Genomic DNA, 12,578 nt, shown 5'->3' with positions numbered 1-12,578 from the left:
ATAACCGACAGTCGTTATAAGCGACGTGTAAATTTTTATATTAAAATAAGAGTATGTTTTTTCATATCAGTCATTCTTGCTGACTAATTTCAATGACGATTAATCGCTATTATCGATATATATAAGTTAATAAATTACAAAATAAAGTTAGCAAGACTCAAAATAAAGCTTATAGAGTTCAAAATATTAATACGAAATTGTTTTGTTTAACTATAAAAGTACATGTTATAAAAGTGTGTATGTAGATGTGTCGAATCGGTCAATAACTTCAATGAATATTGGTCACTATAACCGATTTCTCGTTCTAGCCAATACATTCATGTATTTATATAGGAATTCAACCGGTACCTTTCATTTTCGTCTTTAAATCCGATCTCTGCATAAAATTTTATACATAACCCCTACACATGATAATATATGGTTGTTAATAATAAAGTTTTAAATTGTTAACTAGATAAATAATTACAATATAATAAAGATGCCATTTTCTTTTTTAGATTACTAAATTACAGTTTAAATATAATATAAACTAACTAGGTACAAATAGTTACTAAACTATTATAGTAAGTACATGTATATAATCATATATCATATCATCATACCATAATTTTATTCTATTCGTTAAATATTTAATATGATGTATAAACATACAAACTTGTATAATATAAATATTTTATTATTTTGGTATTATTGTCTTAAAATTATATCCAGCCAAACTAAACTTAATGCAGTATATTTTTATTTAAATCGGTAGAGAAATAAAAATAATTAAAAACATTTTATAACTAACTAAAACAATAAATACATAATCTTACAAAATATAATGGATTGGAAGAAATAGTTTATCGGTTGGGAGGTTGATAATTGGTGGTCAGGCAAGATTTTTGTTTCTCTATTCTTGGCTGAGAAATTCGGCGCTTTTATTTACGATATTACGGGATAAGAGCATTGTTAACGTACGCATGCGAAATTCGTGCTACACATTCGTTGTGCAATGGCAGAAATACGTAACTAATGTGTGTTATTACACATAAATCGTACAAAACTTTATTTACGCTTCTAAAATGTGAAAATAAACGATAATTATAATTTAAAATTTACCATGACTTATTGAGAAAAATAGAATATTAAAAAAAGTTACTACAGTGACTTTTTATTAGGTTAGATTTTGACAGTAATTTTGGTAATTTGATTGGTTGAAAATGAATGTGGTAATGAAAAACTGAGTGTTCATTACCACACTGAGTGCGATAATGAATCATTGTTCGCAGGCAAAATGAGTGTGAAAAGTAGTTCTATGTCACAGGCGTAAATTTTTTTAGCTAATAATTTTTAAAATTTTTGTGGGCTTTTAAACTTTTTACCATTTCCACTCTCCGTACAAAGCGGCAAGGGATGGTTACAATTTTTGAACAATAGATTCCAAAACTAGAAAGTTCAAGTTTTCTAATGAACATGGTAAGATTTTAGATAACGCCCTTTTTTATAAAATGGCGACTAGATGAAAAAACGCCCAAAATATGGAAAAATTCTTTTGCATGTTTTAAAAACGAAAATCAAGGGAATTATAAAAGTTTTTACAAAACAATATACCAGGGCTTAAAAGAAAGTAGTTTAAGTTTTCGAACGATATGAAAAAGTGTCAATTTTGCTTGAAAAGCAAATATTTTGGTCTATAAAGCTCATACGGGAATTTTTTTATAGCTTATTTTCAACCCTTCTAAACTTTATATAAAATTCAGGGAAAAATGTTCTCACCCTTTCAACCCTTCATGCAAAACGGTAAGGGTTGATAAAAAATTTTTGACCAATAGATGCCAAAATTAGAAAGTACAAGTTTTCAAATGAGCTTGAAGTTCCGAATTCGATGATTTTTCGCTCGGAGATACAGCTGCTTGAAATTTAGGTCTAATTTTATGTAAAAATTGTATTCCCTTAGTAAATTGGCGTAGCGTAATTTACGATGCATTAAAAATAAGATAATATAAAATAAATAAGATAATATAAATTTGTTTGGCATTGTCATACTTCGAAAATTTTCAATTTTCAAATCTAATAAATCTTTTTTCTTTCTTTCAGATTTTTACTTAATAAGAAGAAGTATAACAACAAGAAAATAATTTTACAAGTATTAAATCCGCCCCTGTCTGTTCCGATAATAATTATAGCAATGAACAACAGCATCTGATAAACACAGAACGCTGACCAATTAAAACAAACGCAATCATTTATTTAGTTAAATAAATATCATCACTCATCAATCGAAACATCTGCAAAAAATTACTAGTAATATAATTACAAACAGTTAGGGAATTAGCCAATATGTTAAGAATATCATTGCTTTGACCACAATTTAATTGGACCAAAATTCAACAAACAAACAAAAACGATAATTACGTCATATCATACAGTATTTTATTATTTGGTGCTAAAATATTTTAAAAAAATTTCCAAAATGAGTAGTGACACTTTCGGTTTGTTGCCACAAAATAATCGTGTGCCAATAATTATCGATGACATTGGTGCATGCGGTAATAAAGGATGTACAGGAGGTTCTTCATCATCGTCATCTCAACAACAAACAACAGTAACCGTACCTGTATCAACGACCACAATGCCAAGTAGTATGGGCACAGCAAGTATTTCGGGTACCACTTGTGTTGCATATACAACGGTTAGTGGAACTGGAGGTCTTGGAAGTGGTGAATGTACACCACCGTCATCTGCAGGGCCATTGACCGCTAAAGTCCGTTCATCACCGCCACCTTTACTGCCACTTGCTGCTGAACCACTTAATAATGGAATGATCCTAGGGTACGTATCCATAACATTATGTATTATTTAATATATGCCCTTGTTCAACAAATATTTAACCGACCAAAACATGAAAGTAACGTTTCTAGTTTAGCACTATTTACAGAGCCGGATTTAGGCTTAAGTCTATGAAGACTACGCAACATTTGAGGAGTGCCCTAAATTAAAAAAGTTACTATTTTTTAAAAAGCGCCAGAACCCACAAATGAATTTAAAAATGAACTTCCACAAAGTAAAGCTCTAAGAAATTAATTAAGTTTTTCGTCAACTGTGATGTGAAGTTGAATTTTGCTATTTTTTCAACAAAAAAGGTGCCATCTCGGCTGGTGCCTATTGCAGCATCGAACTTAAAGCCGACACTGACTATTTAAAAGGTTAAATAGTCAGTGTCGGCTTTAATCAACATTTTCCCTATAAAATCTCATCATTTATAAAAGACATCGAACATTAAACGCTTGATTTGACTTTTACTTAAAATTTCTCTTTTCTTCTTGAAACCATATTCAAACCATATTCTTCCTGATCAAAAGTTCAAATGAGGAGACCCCTGTAAAATTATTCATTTTGGTATTGACAAGAACCTGCTCAAACCATTCATTTAAAGGTTAGCATTAAAAAGGCCAAATATTAGTTTTGCGTAATTTTCACGAAAATCGAGATAGTTTTTTATTAAAGGATAATTTTAATTAGAGGACAGAATTCAATGCAAAAGAGTATGGTGTATTTCGATCAGATCAATTTTTTCGAATTCGAATGTATATGTCGATATAATAATAATAATAATATCTGCGAGTACTGCGAGTTATAAGTTGTCCTAGATTCTATTGTTTTATGTACGATGTTTGTTTGTCCATTGGACGTGTATTGTTACCTTGTTATTGTTAAACGCAAACTATCAATTTACTGAAAAAATTTTTGTTATTATTACGTAGTTATCAAATGGTATCAATTATATTATATTATTGATTATTTATTGGTTTTTAGACCTTGCAATTGAACTTAACAGTATATTGAAGTATGTTATTTTTGTAGAAATACTTCATGGTAGGTTAGTGAAGTAAGCTAGTCTATGCCGAAAAATGAAACTGTGACATTTATAATTTGAAATCTAGGCACTCTTCGAAATAATTTATTCAATAAATTCAATAAAAGTGGTTTGTTTTTCTATAGAGACCATTTTTGTTCAAATTGAATGAACAAACGCACAAAAAGCTAGATTTTTGCTATCAATTACTGTCAAAACTAGTCGGTTTTCAAAAAAATGTTTGAAACAAGAAATGTTTGCGTATTTATAACAACTTTCTTAATTAAAGCGTTCGTCTAATGTTTGTCAGTTATGAATCAGAGTAAGGCTGTAATGAAACCTGAAAATTTAGTTCAAATTCGATGTTGGTATAAGATGTGTGCCTTGAAACTAACATTTTTCGTTTGTAGCATTTTCCTCGATTTTTGTTCATCGAGTTTCAAGCATATGCCAACTAAAAAAAAAAACCCTGTATAGTTTACAAGATTATATACAACATTTCCGTGAAATATTGTATATCTTTGCGATCTAACACCTATAGTTCTTTCTTCTCTCGCTAGATAGAGTCTTTTTTATACCATGCATATATGAAATATACATAGTATATTAAGTTTAGTCCCAAGTTTGTAACGCTTAAAAATATTGATGCTAGGAAAAAAATTTTGTCATAGGTGTTCATAGAATCACCTAATTAGTCCATTTCCGGCTGTCCGTCCGTCTGTGGACACGATAACTCAAAAACGAAAAAAGATATAGAGCTGAAATTTTTACAGCGTACTCAGGACGTAAAAAGTGAGGTCAAGTTCGTAAATGAGCATCATAGGTCAATTGGGTCTTGTGTCCGTAGGATCCATCTTATAAACCTTTAGAGATAGAACAAAAGTTTAAATGTAAAAAATGTTCTTTATCAAAAATTAAACAACTTTTGTTTGAAACATTTTTTCGTAAACATCACTGTTTACCCGTGAGGGCGCCAATTAGGCGGAAATTTTATGATATGTGTACAAACTATACTCTAAATGTCGGTCGGTAATGCAGAAACCTATAAAGTCATTTACATATGTACTATACTTTATTAGTTATGTATGTGTCACATGTTTGTATGTGTAATGTGATAAAGAAATCAACACTGACTATGCATGGTATTTCAACAATTAACTCAGTCAATTGTTTGTTTTCACTTGTTATCATTAAAATCAAATAGAAGAATATTAATTATTATAATTACAATCAGAACATGAAGTGTCGAAATAAGCAATTGGAAATTTTATGCAATCGTATTTTGACGCAATGCCAATAAATTCATTTTTAAGAAGAAAATTCATATAAAAACAAAATTCTAATAATAATCACTGACCATTCATAACTAAATAAATAAATTCATATATATTTTTGCGGGGTTTAAATATATTCAAAATAAAAATGGCTATTTCCTGCATGAATTACATCATTAATAAAAATTAACTCAAATTTATCAATCATAAAATATTATAATTTGTTAATCTAAATCAACACACACAAAAGGTTTTAAATTGTCACAAACGAACTATCTAGTTGTTCATCTGTTGAAACTATTCATACCAGTGATTGATTGTTGGCTGAAGTGATTTAATTTTAAATGCTCTATAGTCTAGTGAATAGCTAGTAGTCTAGCTTAGCTTTTCTGGAGCTTTTGTATGAAGTTTTGTTTAAATTTTACAATAACAACAGAATGAAATTCAAACCGGATGTATCACATGATTCGGCTGCTTTAATGTTTCAGTATGAATCCATTTAAGTTATTTGAAAATTAGAAAATTGTTTTAAAACATTTTTATTTTTTTGTTTTACAGAGCGTCGCCGTCTACTCCATCATCAATTAAAAATGGTGCTGCCAAAATTCATATACAAGAAGGAAAAAAACCCATACATTCACTGTCACATCTTCCAAAACGGCCTCCAGTAGATATTCAATTTATAAATTTAAATTATTCAGTTAATCATAAAACAATATTAAAAAGTGTTAGTGGGAAATTTCGTTCTGGTGAATTAACAGCAATTATGGGGCCATCAGGTGCTGGGAAAAGTACTGTTATGAATATTCTTGCCGGTTATAAGTAAGTTGTTTTTTTAACCAATTTTTGATTAAAGAAATGATTTAAGTTTTTAATATTGGTACTGGAAAATGTGATAAGCAAGTTTTTGAAATAAATACCACGATACTCGAAATAAAATTGTATATTAAGAAATTTTATTTAAAAGTACAATTAAAAAACATACAATAGACTTACCTTTCGCTAAATTACGATATTTCGATTACAATGAAGTTTATTTATATAACACATTACAAACATTCTTTACTTTTAATATTCGTACAACAGACTTCGTATACTTTAACTTTGTAAAGAATGTTTGTAATGTGTTATATAAATAAATTTAGCTACTGACGATGGTTGCGTTGCAATCGAAATATCGATATTTAGCGAAATGTTAGTCTATTGTATGTTTTTGAATTATATTTTTTAAATAAAATTTCTGAATATACAATTTTATATGCATCTTTATACAGCGTGTCTACTTAAGTTGACTCCATATGAAAACTTTTTTATTATAAGGTTTGCGAAAATATTATTATTAGTCTCAGTTCGTTTTTGCCTCAACGTATCCACCTTCGCGTTCAAAATTCATTAAATACACTCCTACATTTCTTTAACTACTTAACTGGAGCGATTTCTTTAACTGTTTCCCTTCTTATCTGTTCCAAATGGTCTACATTTCTAAACGACCATTAAAATTCATATCGAACTTTTTCAATTTGTGGCCAACCCTATTTATTCGATTTCATCAGAGAATAGCTGAATGTTAATATTTTCGAAAAGAAAGATTTTTATAAAGAATATCTTCGTTATAATAAAAATGTTTCCCATAAGGAGCCAACTTATGTAGACACGCGACATAAGAATATTAAGAAGTGTCCGATGACAATCTAACAAGCCAAATTCCTCATAGAACCCCACCATCAGTGAAAATTATTAATTAATCGGATAATTTATTCGAGAATTATCGCGACAAAATTTTTATTATTTTTCTGTTACTAACATGAGTTGACTTTTTAGTAACATTGATGGTCAAGGTCATCGTTAAATGTCCCCCATGAATTTAACAACTTTCACACAGGTCATTTATTATTGAATTAAAATGAGACTTTCATATGCTTTAATGTATAAAGTATAATAAGTTGAATATTGTTTGATTTATGGATAAATTTTGTAAATTGGGATAAGAAAAACCAAATTTTGTTAAAGGCATCGTGTAAGGTTCCAAATACACGTGACCTAATTTGACGCTCAAACTCAGCGTCAAACGTCAGCATAAAAATACACATTAATTGTGAAACTATAACGCATTTGATCAACTTTTGAACTTTAACCTTTAAAGAGTTCCAGTAATCATTACTTTACAATTCAATATTATATTTTTTATCAGTCAGAACGCCCTGAGTTTTATTAAATTTTTTTCGATTAGAATTAAATTGCAAAATCCATAGACCAATAAAATAATCTAAAAAATTGTACAAAGAAAATTGTTGAAATGTTAAGTGAAAATTTGCAAAACTTAAAAAAAGAAACTCTCCAAACAGAACCGATTTTCTTGAAATATAGCCAAGAACACTCTCCATTAAATTACCTTGCAAAATAAAAAATCGTTTTATCCGTTAAGGATCTACGATGCCACAATCTGACAGACACACACGCACACACAAATCGGTCAAACTTATAACATACTTATTTTTGGTTCGGGGGTTAATAATAATAATTGCTTCTTCTTTATTCAAATTTATATTTTTTTCATTTCAGAACCAAAAATTTAAGTGGGACTGTATTAATAAATGGAAAACCTCGTAATTTACGATTTTTTCGAAAAATGTCGTGTTATATAATGCAAGATGACTGTCTATTACCACAATTGACTGTAAAAGAAACCATGTATATATCAGCAAATTTAAAATTGGGACGGGATGTATCTACAGCGGGAAAAAAATTAGTGGTAGATGAAATTATTGAATCATTAGGTTTAACTAATGTGCGTAATACGAAAGCATGTCGTTTGTCTGGTGGACAACGTAAACGTTTAGCAATTGGATTAGAATTAGTGAATAATCCACCAGTGATGTTTTTTGATGAACCAACTAGTGGTTTGGACAGTTTATCGTGTTTACAATGTATATCATTGCTCAAGTCATTAGCACGCGGTGGTCGAACAATTATATGTACAATCCATCAACCATCATCTAGAATATTTGAAATATTTGACCATTTATATACATTAGTGGAAGGTGAATGTATGTATCGTGGTAGTGTATCTGCATTGGTTCCATTCCTGAATTCCGTCGGCTTAGAGTGTCCAAGTTATCATAATCCTGCAGATTTTGGTAAGTATCCAAATTTTATTCTAAATACTTTTTAAACTCATAATTAGCTCATTCTTAGTTTAATTTTAATTTATAGTAATATTTACTTTTCTTTGAAAAAATCATTCTGAATATAATTTTATTTACTTATAGTGATTGAAATTGCAAGTGGAGATTATGGCCATGAATGGATACCAAAATTGGTGGATGTAATGAATACAGAAAAGGCAGAGAATCTCAGTAGAGATATAGATATATATGGTACTAAAGATGATAAGAAAGAAAGTAATTCCGTTGCAACAGCATCAATAACAATTGATGCAACCACCTCGTTAATTTATTCGGGTGAAAAGCAATCAAAAAAAGGTTTCCCCGTTTCAACGTTTTGGCAATTTTGGATATTATTAAAACGTACATTCATATCAACAGCGCGTGATAAAACATTGACATTGTTACGATTATTAGCACATTTATTAGTTGGTATTATAATTGGTGTCATTTATTACGGCATTGGAAATGATGCTGAGAAAACGTTTAGTAATATTGGTTGTTTATTTTTTTTAATTATGTTCACAATGTTCTCTTCAATGATGCCAACAATATTAACATTCCCTTTAGAAATGGGTGTATTCGTACGTGAATATTTAAATTATTGGTATTCAGCGAAAGCATATTACATGGCGAAAACGGTCGCTGATATACCTTTTCAAACTGTGTTCTCAACGATATATGTTGTGATGGTGTATTTTATGTCAGGCCAACCATATGACGCAAAGCGTTTCTTTATGGTTTGCAATATTAATGTTTTAACATCACTTGTTGCCCAAAGTATGGGTTTATTATGTGGAGCTGCGTTAGATATTGAGGTAAGTGTGCAATTTCCTACCCTATTTACGAAAATTTTACAATATACAGATCAACAAGAATCAAAAGTAGTGAAAATTCATCACATATATGATGGAAATTTTTCGATGGCGGTCTAATATCGCTAGACTTTTTCCTGTCGACCTGAGTCCAAGATAAAATTTACGCCACAGTAGAAATTCTCAAGGAACATTTTCGGGCTGCTACTCGTAAAATACAGCAGCCGATGTACGACAGGGAAATGAAGCATTTCTTCCAAAGAATGGAAATTTGTAACCGTAGCTGTGGCTGCCATGAATGTGAAATAGAGTTTTCCGTGAACACGAAGATTTTCTACTTGAAATTAAACTAAACTCCAAACACTGCTTTTTAAATCAAATAAAAACCCATCATAAAATAATATTTTTTTTATATTTACAGAGTGCAACATTTATCGGACCAGTATCATCAATACCAATGATATTATTTGCTGGATTCTTTGTCAATTTTAGTATTCTAAGTAAATGGATCGCGTGGGTACCTTATGCTAGTTACCTACGTTATGGTTTTGAAGGAACAATGATTGCAATTTATGGTGAAGATCGACCAATGTTACAATGTAACGAAGTATACTGTCCATTTCGATCACCAAAGAAAATATTGGAAGAGCGTAATATGGAAAATGCTGAATATTGGATAGACTGGTTAGCTTTATTAGGATTTTTCTTCGCATTAAGAATAATTGTATATTTTATGCTCAAACTAAAAATGCGTTCACTACGATGAAGCAAAAAAACATAATTAAAACAAGTTATTAAAAATATAAAAAAACAAGTGTTTTTCATATTGAAATGAAAAAATATCAAAAAAACTATGTGCCACGCTTTTCTTTATAAAATTGCACAGGGCATATTTTTAGTTATTTATTATTTAATTCACTAATGTTACTCCAGTGAATGAATAATTAAAATAAGTTTTTCAATAAATCAAGCATTTTAATCATGAACGAATTATTAAATTAAGAAAACAAAACATTTTTACACTTTAAATTAATAAATTTAGCTCAAAAATCGATTTTGTCAAAAACTTAGTTTTTATATTTTCCATACATATACTCTGTGTCATTAAAATCGCACCAAATAAAACATTCTAAGTGTTATAATAACACTTAAAATGTTTTAACTGGTGTAATTTTAACGATATAAAATATGTCACAGTCAACTAGCTTAATTAGCCTTTTACTAATGTTCAACTAGCGGCCTGAATAATATTCAACCGTAGCGTCTAATACAACATTTAATGAACTAACTGATTGATGCTTAGTCCCATGAAGTATGTAGAACAGGAGAAAGATCGCTATGTACTAAAGCATTAGCGTACCTGTCCCTAAAAATTTGTAGAATTTATAGTTCATTTTTCAGCCACCAGTCGCGCTGTCAACAAGAAGTAGTATCTGTGAAGTTAGCTGTTGTTGTTAGCATAATGTACAAATTGATATATCATTTGAAATTAGCGCACAACAGCCCGCTTTTATTGATACTACATATTGATCGCAGCGCCTCACTTATTTTATACATATTTTGGGGACAATATTTTCTATAGCGATCGTTCTCCTGTTCTACATACTTCATGCTTAGTCCATTCGATCATTTGCCAAAAAAAAAGGATTGATTGAATGGTTGAATATGATTCAGGCCGCTAATTAAATAGCGCGTTTTAGTAAAAAGGTTAAAAAGGTTGGAAAAATGTTAATTGAACGCATAATTAAGCTAATTGGCCGCGACATACATATACTTTTTATTGTACCTGCTTTTTGATATTTTCATTTTTATAATTATTCCTAAATTTTTTTTAATCAACTTAATTTTTTATGTCTGTTTGCTACATATGCGAGAAAAGGCAGTAATATAACGTATACAAATTTTATATAAACAGTCGGCAATTAGGTTTCAGTCAACTCAAGTTCGTCTTTGTATCTGTTATATACTGATCCTGATATGTAAACAAATTCCTCAGACCTCCGAGTGAAAAAGGTTTGCTTATAAAGATTCAACTTAGTATGACTGATAATAACGGATAGTACTGCGAAATGTAATGCTTCTAAGTAAAAATTAAGAAATGCATTTAAGGAAAAGGTTGACACAGGGTTATTCCAAATCGATAGGATTTTGATGTGTTCCTACTACCAACATTTTGTGGTATGATACAATACTGAAAGCATTTTCAACATATCTCCAGTGCTTTCTTTAGTATATTTATCACCTCTTCTAAATTTTTCTAAAAAATCAATATATTCGAGGAAAAATTTTTTTTAAATTCATCTAAAATAAAAAAATCCGTTATATTCCAAAAATTGAGCTAATTTATTAATTTATGGTAAAGTAAGAATATGCGTTACTTCAGTTTATAACATTTAAATTAGTCTGCAATATTATAATTGCAGGTAATTATATTTTGTATGCTGTTTCAGCGATATTTTGATTCTAAAAAATAAAAAATTAAATAAAACACAGAAAAAAAAATTATTAAAAAAAAAAGTCAATATAGTATGATTAAAAAAATATTGCATGTTAAATAATATCATTTATTTTTTCATGTGACGTTTCATCACAATCCATGCGCGGTGCTTAATTTCAAAACAATGCTAAAAAAATAGTTCTAAAACAAATATTTATATATAAATTGGAAAAAAAACATAAATTTTTCTAAAAGAGACTGATGGTTACTTTATGGATAATTATTATTATTCAGGTTTTCTTCTTAAATGTATGATTGGATACTAAAAATCAGTCGATAAACATTTAATTGTAAAACGAATTATATTTATTTTCAAATAATATACTCATTTTATTTTTGTTTTTTATAAGAATGTGGAAGAATGGTGAAGATTTTTTATATTTATTTTTAAACGATGTCAAACAACGATAATAAATTCATAATTTGTCTCTTCAGAATAAATTAGGGTAGGATTTTAATATAAGTCAAAATAAACTTAGAGATACTGACTCAAAATTCCCAGTTATTTGTTACACTTTAAAAGGTTTAATTACATGATTATTGAAAGTAATATGGCGCTGGTTGTCGAACGATCTGTTAAACTTCGTTTTTTATTTCTTGATAATCGATTTAAAGAAAATTTTGGGTAAACGAAATGCCATTCTTATCCATTTGAGCTTATCCCTATACTACTTCAATCCAAAATTAAAATCCCGATTACTAAAAAATCACTCTCTAAAAAGTATGAAACATGAAAATATTCTCATCTGAAATTGTTATTAATCTCGAGGGACCTATAAGGTAAAAAAGTTTTCCACAGAACGGTCCCCTGACTGTAAAGACGATTTTACTTATCATAACAATTTCAGATGATAATATTTTCTTGTTTCATGCTTTTTAGAGTTTGATTTTTGAAGAGCTTGTTATTTTATTTAAATTTTTTTGGGGTTTTCTATCTAGTACTTTGATTTGCATAGAGTTCCGAATACGGGGAGGGTTATGTGTTTAATA

The 12,578-nt window shown here is 29.3% G+C and overlaps 1 protein-coding gene across 2 annotated transcripts; it reads left to right on the top strand.

The window, feature by feature from the left end:
• Positions 1–2,084: 2,084 nt before the first annotated feature.
• LOC123294536 (ATP-binding cassette sub-family G member 4-like) lies at positions 2,085–9,857 on the top strand. 2 transcript variants are annotated; one of them, XM_044875595.1, is made up of 5 exons: positions 2,085–2,814; positions 5,671–5,934; positions 7,675–8,249; positions 8,382–9,094; positions 9,513–9,857. In XM_044875595.1, the coding sequence occupies exons 1-5, from the start codon at positions 2,456–2,458 to the stop codon at positions 9,855–9,857; spliced, it is 2,256 nt and encodes a 751-aa protein (XP_044731530.1). In that variant the 5' UTR covers positions 2,085–2,455. The 2 variants fall into 2 exon arrangements, with proteins under 2 accessions (XP_044731530.1, XP_044731531.1); XM_044875596.1 differs by lacking the exon at positions 2,085–2,814 and adding an exon at positions 5,424–5,599.
• The last annotated feature ends 2,721 nt before the right edge of the window (positions 9,858–12,578 follow it).

The sequence above is a fragment of the Chrysoperla carnea genome, chromosome 3 (assembly GCF_905475395.1).
Source record: "Chrysoperla carnea chromosome 3, inChrCarn1.1, whole genome shotgun sequence".
Lineage (NCBI taxonomy): Eukaryota > Metazoa > Arthropoda > Insecta > Neuroptera > Chrysopidae > Chrysoperla > Chrysoperla carnea.
The sequence above is the reverse complement of the archived record's forward strand: the minus strand, read 5'-3'. Positions and strand labels throughout refer to the sequence as shown.

Bases quoted from the DNA above. Each gene is read 5' to 3' on its own strand.
- LOC123294536 (XM_044875595.1), top strand. From the start codon at position 2,456: ATGAGTAGTGACACTTTCGGTTTGTTGCCACAAAATAATCGTGTGCCA. The intron at 2,815-5,670 runs GTACGTATCCAT...TTTGTTTTACAG, and splicing joins AATAATGGAATGATCCTAGG to AGCGTCGCCGTCTACTCCAT. The intron at 8,250-8,381 runs GTAAGTATCCAA...ATTTACTTATAG, and splicing joins TCATAATCCTGCAGATTTTG to TGATTGAAATTGCAAGTGGA.